The sequence below is a fragment of the Microchirus variegatus genome, assembly GCF_963457635.1.
Source record: "Microchirus variegatus genome assembly, chromosome: 17".
NCBI lineage: Eukaryota > Metazoa > Chordata > Actinopteri > Pleuronectiformes > Soleidae > Microchirus > Microchirus variegatus.
Window position 1 is genome coordinate 7,762,713 of NC_139818.1, and position 14,719 is coordinate 7,777,431.

General features: G+C 40.5%; 1 protein-coding gene across 1 annotated transcript; it reads left to right on the forward strand.

Annotated features, from left to right (window-relative positions):
• Positions 1-640: 640 nt before the first annotated feature.
• On the forward strand, positions 641-13,559 carry LOC310938841 (carbohydrate sulfotransferase 15-like; the record flags this gene model as incomplete). Its single annotated transcript, XM_083903466.1, has 8 exons — positions 641-1,018; positions 3,504-3,828; positions 6,041-6,163; positions 8,536-8,662; positions 9,524-9,581; positions 10,789-10,871; positions 10,987-11,057; positions 13,366-13,559. The coding sequence occupies 8 exons, from the start codon at positions 641-643 to the stop codon at positions 13,557-13,559; spliced, it is 1,359 nt and encodes a 452-aa protein (XP_083759592.1).
• Positions 13,560-14,719: the final 1,160 nt, after the last annotated feature.

The following is a 14,719-nucleotide window of genomic DNA, read 5'->3' on the forward strand; positions in this document are numbered from 1 at the left end:
GACATGCAGCCACGTTGTTACTAGGCTGAATGCATCCCTCATCCTTATCACTCCCTCCATATTGTGACTCTGGTGAGCGACGAGGATGGAAGATGGACTGTGAGGTTGGGGAGGGTGTTGCTGTGCTGTCTCATTAAAAAGAAGTGTGACAAAGTCGGTGATTTTAATTTTAACCTTGCTGCATTATGATTTTTTTGTTTGTCTCGTTAAAAACTGAATCAGCAGAGACTGTGAAAATAGTGACGTATGAAAGCATGTTATCATTTTCAGGATGCGGTTACTTGATCCAGCTCATCTATATTCAGAGCGGTCACTGTTTTTCTCTGCTATCAATGTTCAGCCTAAGGTTATATTGCAACAACTCCATGAACAGAGCAGGGTAATGGTTGAACAGTTCTATAAAGCAGCATTACTATGTCATTGGAGACAATGTGGACACATGCTCTGGGGGTGTAGGAATTACACTCAAAATGAAAAGAACAGCTCAGGTGGTCAACTAGTTCCCAAATGACACAAAATGCAAGTCAGCATTTGAACAGGATGTGACTATGAGGCAGTCTGATTCTTTGTCACGGCATTGCATAAAATCCAAGAACTGCAAGTCATTTTTTAAAAAGAAGGTTTGTCTTTCTCACTAGGAATGGAGGACGTGAACCTGTTTGCGGTCACGGAGGTGAAACGGAAACTGCAGAGCTGGATGACCAAAAGCTGCTTCACCAAGATCCATCTCTTTGGCTTCTTAGTCGGACTTGTCGTCACATTCCTCATCATTATTTCATACCTTCTGACAGGAGACAAGAAGGGCCTCTTCCTCAGCCTGTCACCTTACAGCAGACTTGTCAGCCCCGACCCATTTGCCTTTAACCTCTCCTCAGTCAAAGACTACGCACACATCAAACTACCCACACAAGACTACGCACACATCAAACTGGTGGTCAAGTCTATCACATCCAAGTTGGAGTTTCAGAGCAGTCGACAGATCCCAGAGATTAAGGCGGTGGTTAATAGTGATCCACATGTGAGTACCCAAGAAACACTGTATATCCATCTTAATTTTTATTTAATGTACTCAAATACATCTTACTGATGCCAATATTCCAAAAATGTAATAGTCTTATCAGATTAATTTAGTAATGACTACTTCAGAGTTTAATCTCCATTTCTCAACATCATACAGCAGCATGATAATATCTCTCTTTTAACTGACAATCACAGATATGTCATATGCTGTAAATGAATGTGCAGTGAAAAGAAGATTCAAATCTGTATTCCTGTCTGTACACACTGTACATACGGTTCAATATGGCCCACAGGCTGCAGTTTCTAATTCAATTTATTTTTTTCTGAAGGTTAAAAATTTATGGTTAAAGTAATTGCACAGGCAGTAGTATACAGTCGTATATGACTCCGAAATGTGTTTAACTTTGGGTAATACATAAAACATGACAACAATGGTGTCATCTTGTGGTAATTGAAGCACAGCTAATAAGGTAGTCATGAATGAATGAATGAATCGTTTATTTCGGGCATGACAGGTAATCAACATCTGCACACATCAGCATTTAAATTCATACACACGACCGAAAGGGAAAGCGGGAGAAGCAAAGCTTATCTAGTCCGGCCCCCATTACCACAGAAAATGTTATTTCTTATTTTCTCTTCTTTTTCTTATTTTCTTATCTTTTGACAATATTGACGTCACAGCAGCAATAGCAGCTTTATACGTTTACATGTTACATAAGGCATTCCGTCATTTTATCTCCGTACAGTGTCAACAGATATCTGACTATGACCTCATCCACAATCTTCCTGGGTCGCCCTGTACCCAGTCATAATCATGTTTACATACGTCCTTTTACACTCTCAGCGTAGCTGAACTTTTGATCTCGTCATCTAAATTGTTCCACAGCTTGACCCCCGTGACCGACATGGTGAAAGACTTTAGTGTTGTCCGCACTTTCCTCTGTCTGAAAACTAAGTTCCCCCTCAGGTGGAGTCCCCGCTCCCTGGTTTGGAGAAGTATTTGAAGGTTATGAGGGAGGCCGTGGTTAGCCGCCCTGTACATAAACTGTGCTGCACGATAACGTTTTACATCATAGAGTTTAAGTATTTTCGATTCGATAAATAATTGATTTGTATGTTCTCTGTAACTGGCATAATGTATAATTCTCAGAGCTCTTTTCTGTAGTATCAGCAGTGGGTGCGTGTTCCCTTTATATGTGTGCCCCCAAATTTCTGCACAATAGTGGAGGTGAGGAGAGATCAGTGTGCAGTATAATAGATAGAGAGCATTATGGTCTAGCTTTTTCACCCTCCATAGTATGGACACACTCATGGCCAGTTTAGTTTTTAACTGTCTTATATACGGTTTCCAACTTAACATTTCATCAATAATCACACCTAACACTTTATGTTCCTTAACCCTTTCAATGTCCACCCCATTCACATGAATATTGATACTCTTCTTGTGGCTCTTTTTCCCATACAGCATATATTTAGTCTTCTCCAAGTTCAGTGATAATTTATTTATGTTGAACCACACCTGAAGTTTGGCCATTTCATTATTGACTGTTTCCACTAATTGATTCAAATCATCCTCAGAGCAGAAGATATTTGTGTCATCTGCGAATAATATTAATTTCAGAATATTGGACACTTTGCATATGTCGTTTATATATAGTATAAACAGTTTTGGGCCCAGAACTGACCCCTGCGGGACCCCACATACTATGTCCAAGCAGTCCGACACTTCATCACCTATCTTGACGTATTGGGATCTATTGCGTAAGTAGCTCTTGACCCATTCCAGTGCTATACCTCTAATACCATATCTCTCTAGTTTTGCTATCAAGATCTCATGGTTAATGGTGTCAAATGCTTTTCTCAGGTCAATAAAGATCCCTATGGAATGCAGTTTCTGGTCAATCGCATCAGTAATTATTTCAACTGATTCAGTCAAGGCCAGAGCTGTCGAGCGGTTGCTTCTGAATCCATATTGGCTGTCATCTAACAGACTGTGTTTGTTGATGAAGTTGTCCAACCTGTTGTTATAAAGTTTCTCTAGGATTTTAGACAGTTGTGGTAGAATTGAGACTGGTCGGTAATTTGTAAACTCATGCGCATCGCCTTTTTTGAACAATGGCAGCACTTTCACTATTTTCATATTATCGGGAAATGTCCCCGTGTCATTAGATGACTGGAGAAGAAAAACAATTTTTTTTAAACATTATTCAGTTGTTATCCCGGTGTTTCCTCTACGTTCATTTAGGAGTGGCGGGTCGCCATTTCAGCTACCTTTAAATGCTTCAACCTGTCGTCATTCTATCAGCCTATTGATCACCATCGGTTGACCCTTTAATTTTGAGTATAATGTTTTATTAGTAACCAAATTACTACAAGTCTACTCCTTGAGATATTTGCACCCTTGTACAAACTTGGCATGATTATTTATGGTTTTTGGTAATGTTGAAGTTTGATGCAGCTGTCTTTCTTTGCCTACACAGATATTTTCCGTCATCCCCCAAAAATTCCTTCCTGGTGTCAAGAACCCCTGTTGGTATGAGGAATACACTGAGAATGTCACTTTGGACCCATACAGGGCTAGCAGGTACAGGCTCCAGACTGAGTTTCAGCAATTGAGAACAACTTTCAAAGAGCACTTGTTGCATCGCAATGGGAAACTCTACCGCATGCGATGCCTTCCCTATTTCTATATCCTTGGCCAACCAAAGTGTGGCACAACAGACCTGTATGCCAGAATCAGTATGCACCCGGACATCCAGTCAAGCACAATTAAAGAGCCGCAGTGGTGGACCCGCGAGAGGTTTGGTGAGTAGAGACAACTATAATTTGCTGTGGTAAAAGACCTCTAGGCTGGTATACAATAATGAGAGCCCAAGGGTATTTAAAGTGTGAAATGTGACCTTCTACAGTATGTCATTTTGACAAAGCCATACCTCAGTGAGCTTCAGAATAAGTGACACATTTAATGTGTTTCACATTAAATGTTTTACCTTACACATTAAATGTTTTACCTCACACATTAAATGTTTTACCGCTCACATTAAATGTTTTACCTCACACATTAAATGTTTTACCGCTCACATTAAATGTTTTACCTCACACATTAAATGTTTTACTGCTCACATTAAATGTTTTTTACCGCTCACATTAAATGTTTTAACTCACACATTAAATGTTTTTACACATTACATGTGAGAGATAAAAGAGAGTATGTGAGAGTTAAAACAATTGTATGTGAGAGGTAAAATTGTGAACGTGTGAGGTAAAATTGCGTATGTGAGAGGTAAAAAAAGGAATTATGGCCTACACGGCCCTCATAGATCATCCAGCTGCTGACTAACTAATCCCACTGAAGCTCACACACCTATTTTGTCTGCATTCATTTCTGCAGTGTTTGGTTTGCATTGATCATTTTTTGCACATCTTAACACTATGGGGTGTGGAGGGTTTTTATTTTATTTTATTCTATTTGTCTGTCGCAGCACTTACAGTTAGAATTTTCTGCAGTCGTGTGATGCTGCATAGCGGCAAATGCGTGCATCTCATGGACATAGGTCCCTCTCAGTTATTGCTGCCTGCAATCCCCCATGCTTTCAGCTTTGCTGTCACTTGCGTTCCCCTCAGGGCTGTACACTGGAAATCAGCACTTTTCTCTTAAGACATCCTTTGGGAACACTCTAAATTCTAACAGTCTTGTTTTGTAGTTGTTGATTTCATTCCCCCAGAGTTTCCACTTGGACGATGTTGTGAAATGTAATTTGATGCTATCCACGCTCAAACTTTTCTTAGAGAAGAGTTTGAATCTGAATTTGATGTTATAATCTACCCATCAAGAGACATTTGAAAACTGTGAGACACTTCATTCATATCAAAGGAATGATGCTGCAGGCTGGCTGTTTGGGGAGTTCACCAGAGATTTTAAATCAGATTTCCCTGCTTAACAGAGAAAGGTTTTCTATTGCAACACCATCAAAGCATCACTGAATGTTACAGATGCCCGAGTTTCCTCATTACCCTTATGCTGCATAGACCCTCCAAAGTCCTACACTGTATCTCCACAACTGCCAAGTAAATTGTAATTATACTGTCTACCACATCAGCTTAGATGGGAAACACATTGTGCTGTCTTACATTAAGCAATTAAGCATTAACTTGACATTGTCCCTTAATTGGAAACACTGAAAACTAAACAGAGCCAGTGTTCCCTGCTGAACTGAACTTAGATTTTATTAGGTCATGCAGCAATAAGGACGATGCAGAAACCCCTGAGGCATGTAGGCATGCATGACATAATCTAAAATCTGACCTTACAATGCACTACATCGGCAGATGATGTTGATTGCCGTGCAGTGCGTGTAAACCAGCACCGAAGAGGGTAGAATAAGTTTGTTGATAATAAATACTAAGCTCTTGGTGGGTACGGTCGTCTGGTGTAATTTGTAGGTGACATTGGCGTGACAGTGCTCACACTTTAAGAGGACGGCGCATCCAAACTTGACTGTTCAGTGATTGGTTGTTTGACTCAAACTCCAGAGGCTCTGACCACTCTACAGGCTGCAAGCATGGAAGCAACATTTTCTCTGTTTTCTTTTTTTTTTTTAACAAAGTTGAGTGACTTTATTGAAAGTTTTTTCTTGATCTCGCAGAAGTGTCTATCGCGATACATACCGTATCATTATCGTTGTATTGCTCAGCTCTATACTGTTGCGATACTATGTCAGCTGAAGGGCCAGCCACTGAATAGCCTGTGGAAAGATCCTGCTAATACAGCAGCTAAGGAATGTGACCACATATGTCCTCAAACCACCTCCAAATGTGCTTTCCATGATTCTGTGGCCATTAAGACGTGATCTGGACTTGATCAGATCACTCAGAAGAGACGTTCTCCATCTAATCTTAGTATTGTAGCATCAGAAAATATAATCCAAGCAAAAAATGAAAAATATGCACCAGTCAATGATTCACATTAGTGTAGCCTACTGAGTTTGTTTATGATCTGTGTTCTTTCACCAACCAGGTCCTAATAATCCCATCCCAGTGGAGAGCTACCTGGACTTGTTCGATAAAGCTGCTTACCAAATCCAGGGCAAACTCATGGCAAACTCCAGTGGAAGACCCAGCCAGGCCAACATCATCACAGGTAGGCGTCATTACAGACTCAGTGGTAAACATTCTATGGTGACATTTGATTATTATTATTTATTTATTTTTTTTAAATAAAAAAATGTGCCATCTGTGTAGAGAATGATCAAATCATTAACATAGTGAAAAATTGGTGCCTTAGATTTCATGGCCGACATCTCTCATCTCATGTACAGTACATATTTAAACATTCTATAATGAGTGTAGAATGTCTCAGTACGAGTTTAAAGGGATGCCAATGAATGAACAGATCAAAGCATGACTTAAATAAATAGACCTTCCCCAACCTCCCTCATTGTCTTCAAGAGTTAGGTCAGACTTGAAGAATGAAAAGCAAAAGAAAGTTTTATCAAGCTCAGTCTGTCAGGCCAAAAAGGAAAGCTACTGATGTGAAAGCAAGATTAGAGTGTTGCTTTAGTTACCTCATCAGTGTGCATCTTGTCCATGAATAAAATATCTCAGTCTCCTCTGTCGTTGTTTTGGCTAGAGCCCAGAACGCTCTCTTGCATTTGCCACGGGTCCCTGCAGGCATGAGCATACTGATGTGGCTGCAGTTTTGTAACGACCACACATGTCCTTAGGAAGAATGTTTAGCCCCTTTAAGAGAAACCTGATCCTGGACCTGGACTTTGGAACAAAAACTGAGGTTCCAGTGACCTTCAATGACCATCCCGATACAATCTATCCATTCTTATAAAATATAAATCAAAACACAGCCTTTCACTAAGCAGATGATATTTGAGATAGCATGTAAAACACCATCCACCATTGTGTTATAAGAAATCTCTTAGCAGATTTAGTTGCACAGACATTTCCTGTTCCTCTTGCTTTCATCCATCTCTGTCATCTCCCCCTCATCCAAATGTGATCTGAAAGGACTGCTCAGCTGCGAAGAAGAACTGCTTAATTTCAACAATAGCCTTTTCACACTGGACTGAGTTGGTGCATTGAGTGCAGCTTAGCCTGCCGCCCCGTTTTGTCTTCCTCTTAAAACAAATAATCCTTGTAAAGGGGGTGGGAGTGTGCCAAAGTCCCGTTCAGTATTCACACCATGCCCTTGGAGAGCCCAGCAAGGCCTGTGGCCAGAATTGGGGGCTTCTGCCTCTCTGAAACCACCAGCCAAGACCAAGCTGCTGTAAAACACCAGAGGCACCGTCATCCTGGCTCCTCCATTTGTTTGCCCTATTATAGCCTCTCCCCATGGACCAAAATAAGCTCTTTTAATGGACATAGAGAGAGTGGAGACCTTTAAGTAGACTTGATCAAAGTGTGTATCAATTAGCCAGAAAGGAACTAGCAGTCGTCTGGTTTTGCCATGGTCATCACAGGATATGGGTCCTGGCTATCATCCCTTTCTCTCAGAAAATGAGGCAGACAAAGCCTGCTTTATAGTATGACTAGATACACCACAGCATCACAGTTAAGATAATAATGAAGGCTCAGCTCAGCCGGATTCAAGTTTCTGCTGTTAAACCGTTGGAGAAAAGATTGTCCAACTATGAAAATTGAACACTCATATTGTCACTGTGTTGGTTGCATTCATTCCACATTTTTGTGCACAGCTGGACACATAATTATGCTGTTTTTGTTTTTACTGTCTGAGTGTTAGTTACACTCTCAAATGAGGAGATTTATGAACACATTAAAAATGTCATGCATTTGCAGCTTATTGCAGTACCCCCTTGTTGTTTTTAAATAAAGAAAGCCTGATGAGACAATCAATATTAAACAAGGGGTAAATAAGATCGAACAAATAACTTTTGCTGTGAAAATGTGCCGCAGTTAATCAACTATTTATTTTCTTGAATGTGCTCAAGATGGGGCCCACGGTTGGTGTAGTGGTTAGCACTCTTGCCTTTGCAGCAAGAAGACCCGGGTTCCTGGGTTCGAGCCCCGTTTGGAACAACTTCGGAACAAGGGCCTATCGCAAGGAGTTTGCATGTTCTCCCCGTGTGTGCGTGGGTTTTCTCCGGGTTCTCCGGCTTCCTCCCACAGTCCAAAAACATGAGATATGGGGATTAGGTGAATTGGTCACTCTAAATTGACCGTAGGTGTGAGTGAATGGTTGTTTGTCTCTATATGTGGCCCTGCGGTGGACTGGCGAACTGTCCAGGGTGTACCCCGCCTATCGCCCAATGTCTGCTGAGATAGGCACAGCACCCCCCGTGACCCTCTGGTGGAGGAAAAAGCGGTAGATAATGGATGGATGGATGGGTGCTCAAGGTGTTTGAGGCATAATTGGCAAAATTAATATGTTTTCTCCCCACTTTTTTGCCATTTCAATATCACAATTGAATCATATGGCCAACATTTAATTATACTTCTTAAGCAGTCAATATACTTTACTAATTATCAATCTGTATCTTGCAGGAGAAGCCAGTCCATCCTACATGTGGGATTACAAACAGTCAGGGAAGGACATCCTTACCCAGGACCTCATTCACGCCCTGCAGCCCGATGCCCGCTTCATCGTTACGCTCAGGGAACCAGGGGAAAGGTGGGAGCAAAAAGTTTCAGTGCCTTCTCATACAAACCTGCTTTAAAATACCCACATTGACAAACCTGACACATACTGCCATCGTTGTGGCTCCACCATGACGGTTTATACTGCAGATACAGGAAGATACTTTATTTGTTTATAGGCAACAAAAGAGCTGTTGCCTTTTACACAGTCTGGTTGTCACATGATGACACCTTTATTAGACGCATGGATCGCTTACTGCCTGAAGCATTCGGTCTAAACTGGGATCACTTCATGCAGTTAATGTTGATTTTTACTTAAGAGAATGCCATATAATCTCATACTGAATTGTATTGTAGAAACAATTTATATGGTTCATGCGTCTCCTGTATTATTTTTCCCACATAAGCCAATAATAATAATAAGATAATGCTTGCAAATGGGTTGGCCTTTGTTTTATGAGAGACACATGAATCATAAGCAGCAGTCAGTCAACTTTACTGCCAAAACAAATTGTCCGTAAATGAATTGCTATTTCTTTTTTTTCTATTTCCTTTATGCCAAGAAAAGGTTTCATTCAAGTACAGTAGTTCATATTTTAATGGCATATCATTATTATACACATTTTATAACAGCAAATACTGATCTGAAGCTTGACTATAATCCTTTACCCAAATTGTTCAGCCCTATTGTTGACCCTACTGTCTCAGTTGCATATTGTTTTATATGCATTAAGATAGATCTTTCTTTAGCAGCATGAAATATTGTCAGTGCAAAAATATGTTAGAGCCAGAAACACAATGAGTAGCCTTGCAGTCAGTGTGCAGATCAAATGTAAATTATCATTGTCCAACTAATGATCAAATGTGTTTACTGACCGTTTCTGTTGTCTTACAGGTTATACTCCGAGTACTTTCATTTTACTCAAAGCAACAAGTCTGCAGAGGATTTCCATGTAAGGGTGTCAGAATCACTGCAGATATTTGAGCGGTGCCTTACAGAGAACACAATGCACTGGTGTGTGTACAACAGAGCTGTCTTCAAGTCAAAGCCAGTGAGTGTACCCTCCTTCCTACTTTTGTCTCAGAACTTGCAGAAAAAAAAGGGCATTAGCAACTAGCATGTTAGCTGGTGGAAAGAAACATGGTGAAAAGGATTGATAAAGACAAATGGAGTGAAATTCACACCTCAATAAAGCATTTTACAGCTTGCAGGGCCTATTCCATGAAAAGGATTGGTAGGACTATTGAGCCACTGAGAAGTGCAGCAGCTATCGCCTCTCTTTGTGCTTAAAAACAATGGTTTACCAGTGGACCAGCCAGTTCAGGGCCCTAGTGTAGGGCCCCTGGCCAGCTTTTCCCACAGTGCCTTGAGTTGAAGGGGAGGAGGAGTGTGGACCGTCCTCTTTTGGCCTCCCCCTCCAGGCTGCCTTCTATTAAAAAGTCCTCTTCTCCAAATGCCAGTGATGAGCTTTATGGCCCTGTGGGAGCATGCTTACTCTCTGCTGCTGGCCTAATTGCCCATCCACTAATTTCTCCTCAGAGTTATTAGACCATGTGAAAAGCATTCCAGCTGTCCTCGATAAAAGTTTTAGAGCTCAGATTAGAGAATAAAAACATATCCATTGGCTGTTATACCAAATTGAATTAAGCAGGCAAGAATTACTTGGGTTGTAATCCTCTACTCTGAAGGGCCTTTCAGATTTACTAAAGAGGGGAAAGGACATGGAGGTAATACCTTTCCCAGTAACAAGCATTTATGCCAAAAAATTGCTCTGCCGTCATAAGTCACAGGAGAATTCAACAACCTAATCAGAGTGATGCTACAAATGTTTCAGTGAAATCTTGGAAAGAGATCAGTGGTCAATGTATGCAACCAAATATTATATTATATTAAATTAAATTTATATTATTATCAAAGTAGAACTACAGAATGTTAATAAATTTTGCTTTACAAAGTTATTACTAATGAGAGACAAGTAAAGGTGATAAAGCCATGTGGGGGAAATGAGGTTTCTGGTACATTGTTTATGATGCAGGTTTGTAACAATTGTGAATCTTCTGTATTCTTCATCGTTCTCTGTTTTGACATTAGCACATGTTCACACTAACTTGGAGAGTGCCTGATTACCTCTCACTGATTGTTTTTGCTTGTGTGCTCAGGTCAGATTGCTCGTTGGCCTGTACATAGTGTTCTTAATGGACTGGCTGACTCTCTTCAGCAAGAAGCAGATTCTGGTTCTGAGGTTGGAAGACCGTTCCAATATGAATTACACAATGCACAAAATCTTTGATTTTCTTAACCTAGGTGAGTGACCAACACGTCCTAACATGTGACAAGTTACTTTCCTGTACTCCCAGGGTTTCCCCCAGAAAACCGGCTAAGCCCGGTGGTATCTCTCGGGCCCACTGGCGGCCGACGGCGTTTTTCTGTAAAATAAATAAATAAATAAATTAAAAGTTCACTGGAAATGTTTAATTATGACTATTATGTGTTATTGTAAGACATTTATTAACAATACTTAAACACCAACTATAGAGTCTTGCAAAAAGACACTCTTGAAATTAAATAAATATAAATTTTTTTCACTTAAAGGGGAAGTAAGTAGTTTATAGTGCCATCTAGAGGAGAGGCTGAAATTTACAACAAAGAACTGCTCCTCTGCTCACCCCCTCCCTTCCCTGAGCGCTACAGTATCCGCAGCTGGTCAAATGTCGTCCTCGTTGTCTTTCTCCATGTCAGCAGATGAGGTTCGTGAGGCGAGGGAGAGGGCGAGCTACCGCGGCCGTAGCAGACGAAGCGGAGAGAGTGGAGGCGGGACTTCCGCTACGAGTAAAGCGACGCTTGATTTGTTCTCTCGCGTTTGTCCTTAAAGGCTCCGGTAGAAACATGGCGTCTCGCTGCTAACAGTGGCTATGCAACCACGGCCCGCGACCATGTTATTTTACATGACTTTTTGAAACACTACGAAAATGAAACAAAAACTATTATACAACGACTAGACAATGCAGGAGCACATAATATGTATAAAAAAGTGGATTTTGGGTTATATAAACCCATAAATACTACACAGTGTCCCTTTAAGTCGTGTTTAATCCCCACATAAGAATAATGATCTTTATGAGGATGAAGGAGTACAGTCACGATGAAGTGCAGGTGATCCGTGTAGATCTGAGTAAAACGCCGGTGACAGACTCTGAAGAGCAGAGCGCACTTTTCATCGTTTTCACTCCGTGGTCTTAATCTTTGTGAAAGAAGACGCTTTAACGCTGCAATTAAAGGAATAACAGATGCATCATAACAGATGAGCTGATGTCTTTAGTTAACTGCTCAAAGTGAGATAATGTTCTCTGCTGTGAAGTGAATGTTGCGGGGAGTTCATAATCTGTGCCGCACGCAGCCAAGTTTCGCTTTTGCCGCAGTGTATTCCCCCAGTGTATTATAAGCCTGGCAGCCTGCCAGGCTTATAATACACTGGGGGAAACCCTGACTCCTATTTAGTACGATATAAAATTGATCACTGTAGATTATAAATTGAGTAGTATTAAATGCAGTAAACCATATGCTGGTTAAACTTTACTGATGTGGGAAATTTATCTAACAATTTCATACAGGCTAGGGCTGCACGATTCTGGAAAAAATGTGTATCACGATTTGTTTTGCTCAGAATTGAGGTCACGATTCTCTGGCTCATGAACAAAGGAATAGAAACATTCAATTCAAGTAAAGTGCCAAACAGTGTGATTTCTTTAGGCTCTGAACATGGCCCTGCATAATGGGCCTATGGTTATTATTATTGTAGTGGCATAAGGCTATGTGGCGTGTTCCCACTAGCTCAACTCGTGTCGTCATAACCGGGGGAAATGCGTGACATCGTCAGAGTGCCGTCACAGGAAGAGGCAAAAAAATCAAACCGAACAATGCCAAACTGTAAATCTGTTAAAAAGAATCCTGAAAATGTGGGTTAACATCCGACATTTAGCAAAGGAAATGTCTAAAATCTCATCATTCAACAGAGGAGTCCGGCGTATTTACCCACAGCCCTGCTGAAAGCCTGCAATCGTGGGCCAAATGCGAACCTTTTTTCTGCACAAGCTCGGGTCGGGCGGTTGTGTGATTCTTGTCGCTACCACCTGGGTTTGCGTCACCAACCTTAGTACACACTTTATCCTATGTTCTGCGCTGCAGACGGGCTTCCGCGTCCACTGAATCACTACAAGGCTGTGTTTGGGGTGAGAAACTCTGCATTGCTTATTTGTGATGCAGCTCATGAAATAAAATGCAGAAGAATCGTTGTCATTTAGAATGGTCACGATTTTTCAACAAATTATCGTGCAGCCCTAACAGACAGATGTGAAAAGTTAAAAACCTAACTGTTTTGTAATATTTCTTTTTTTACATTTTGTCATTTCTTGTGTACCACTGCATTGGATAACTTCGGTTCTTTCTTGTTGCAATCTTGTAAATTCAACCCCCCCCCCCCCATATTTTCAGGATCAGAGGTACTAATATTCTCATCAGATTGCCAATGTGTAAACCCAGCTGTAACCCATTAATTATATCATACTAGGTCATTCCACAGTTCAGTTTTCCAAAAGTCCAGATGTGATCATCACAAAGACTGTCCGCTATGTCAGATTATGGCTGAGTTACATTGAAAGAGTCTTTTACTACTGTACTCTTTCCCATTTGTTTTATGCAGGGATGTGAAGTGTGCTTTTTTTGCCTGTGTTTTCCAGGCCCAGTGACAAAAGAAAAAGAATCACAAATCATCAGGAGACAAGTGGCAAACGCCAGGCATAAGGCTGACAAAGACCTGGGTCCCATGCTGCCCATCACTAGAGAGATCCTGCAAGACTTTTACATGCCGTTCAATGAGAAATTAGCCAAAGTGCTGCAGGACGACTCCTTCCTCTGGGAGGATAGTCTCTGAAAAAGCCACCTTTCTTTTACTTCATTTAAAAAAGCAGGAAACGAGGACTGATGTGTCAGCCTGCCACTTCATTTAGGACTCATCTTTCTGAATGTGCCCATGAAAAAAATCAATGTTTTCTATTGAAGTAATTTTTAAGTTACAAATGCAGAGATGAACCAAACAGCACAAGAGAATAGTAGATAATAATAATAATAGAGACAAGAATAATAGAAGTAATTTTCTCGTAAGTGTACCACCAGGTGTAAAGAATTCAACAGTGGATTCATACATACAAAACTGACTTACGTGCTACGCTGAAGCTTGGCTTGATCAATTTAAAAATAGAAGTGAAAAGACACCTTATAGTTAATTGTCACCCTTTTTATCTAATACAAGCAGAGCCTTTTGTTGCCTTCACTGCAATCCATTCACTATCCACCACTGCCCTCTACTGGGAAACACATGTAATTGGCTGAAAATCAGCCATGTGTCTGATCACATCTTCACAATGTTTATATTCTGTATAACAATCGTCACCAACACTGAATAATCAGCAACAACCTTAATGCAAATTAGGGCTCGGGCCTCATCAACAACAACAACAACAGTATATATATTGCAATTAGAGCTGGGCGATATATCGATATAAACAATATATCAATATATTTTCAAATTGGATTTGGAATTAGACCATATCGCATATATCAATACAGTTCGTTTATTATTTGAATAGCTGATGACTTATTCATGAACCAGGTGAAGAAAGCTGTGTTTATTATTTATTCACTTGATTTTCCAACTGTTCACTGAAATAGCCGCTTTCAACAAAGATACTTGTGCCATGTCATATTTGGCTTTGACTGAACATTACATGTCACAGCTCTCACTTTGCGGGAAAAATATGCAACACACTGAGACCCAAGACATAATTGCTGTGGAGGATTTTGACCAAGGTTTTCTTCTTTTATCTCATTGTTTTCTTCAGTTCTCTCAGAAGCAAAACTACATCTTTAACCTTCAGATGTTTTATCAAAATAATTAACGAGTAGGGTTGCAAAGGGGTGGAACATTTACAGTAAATAAAATTTCCATGGGAAGTTAAGCTGCGGAATTTGGGAAATATTCCATATTTGAAGCTTTCCATGGGAATAATGGGAATTAATGGGCATTTATGGGAA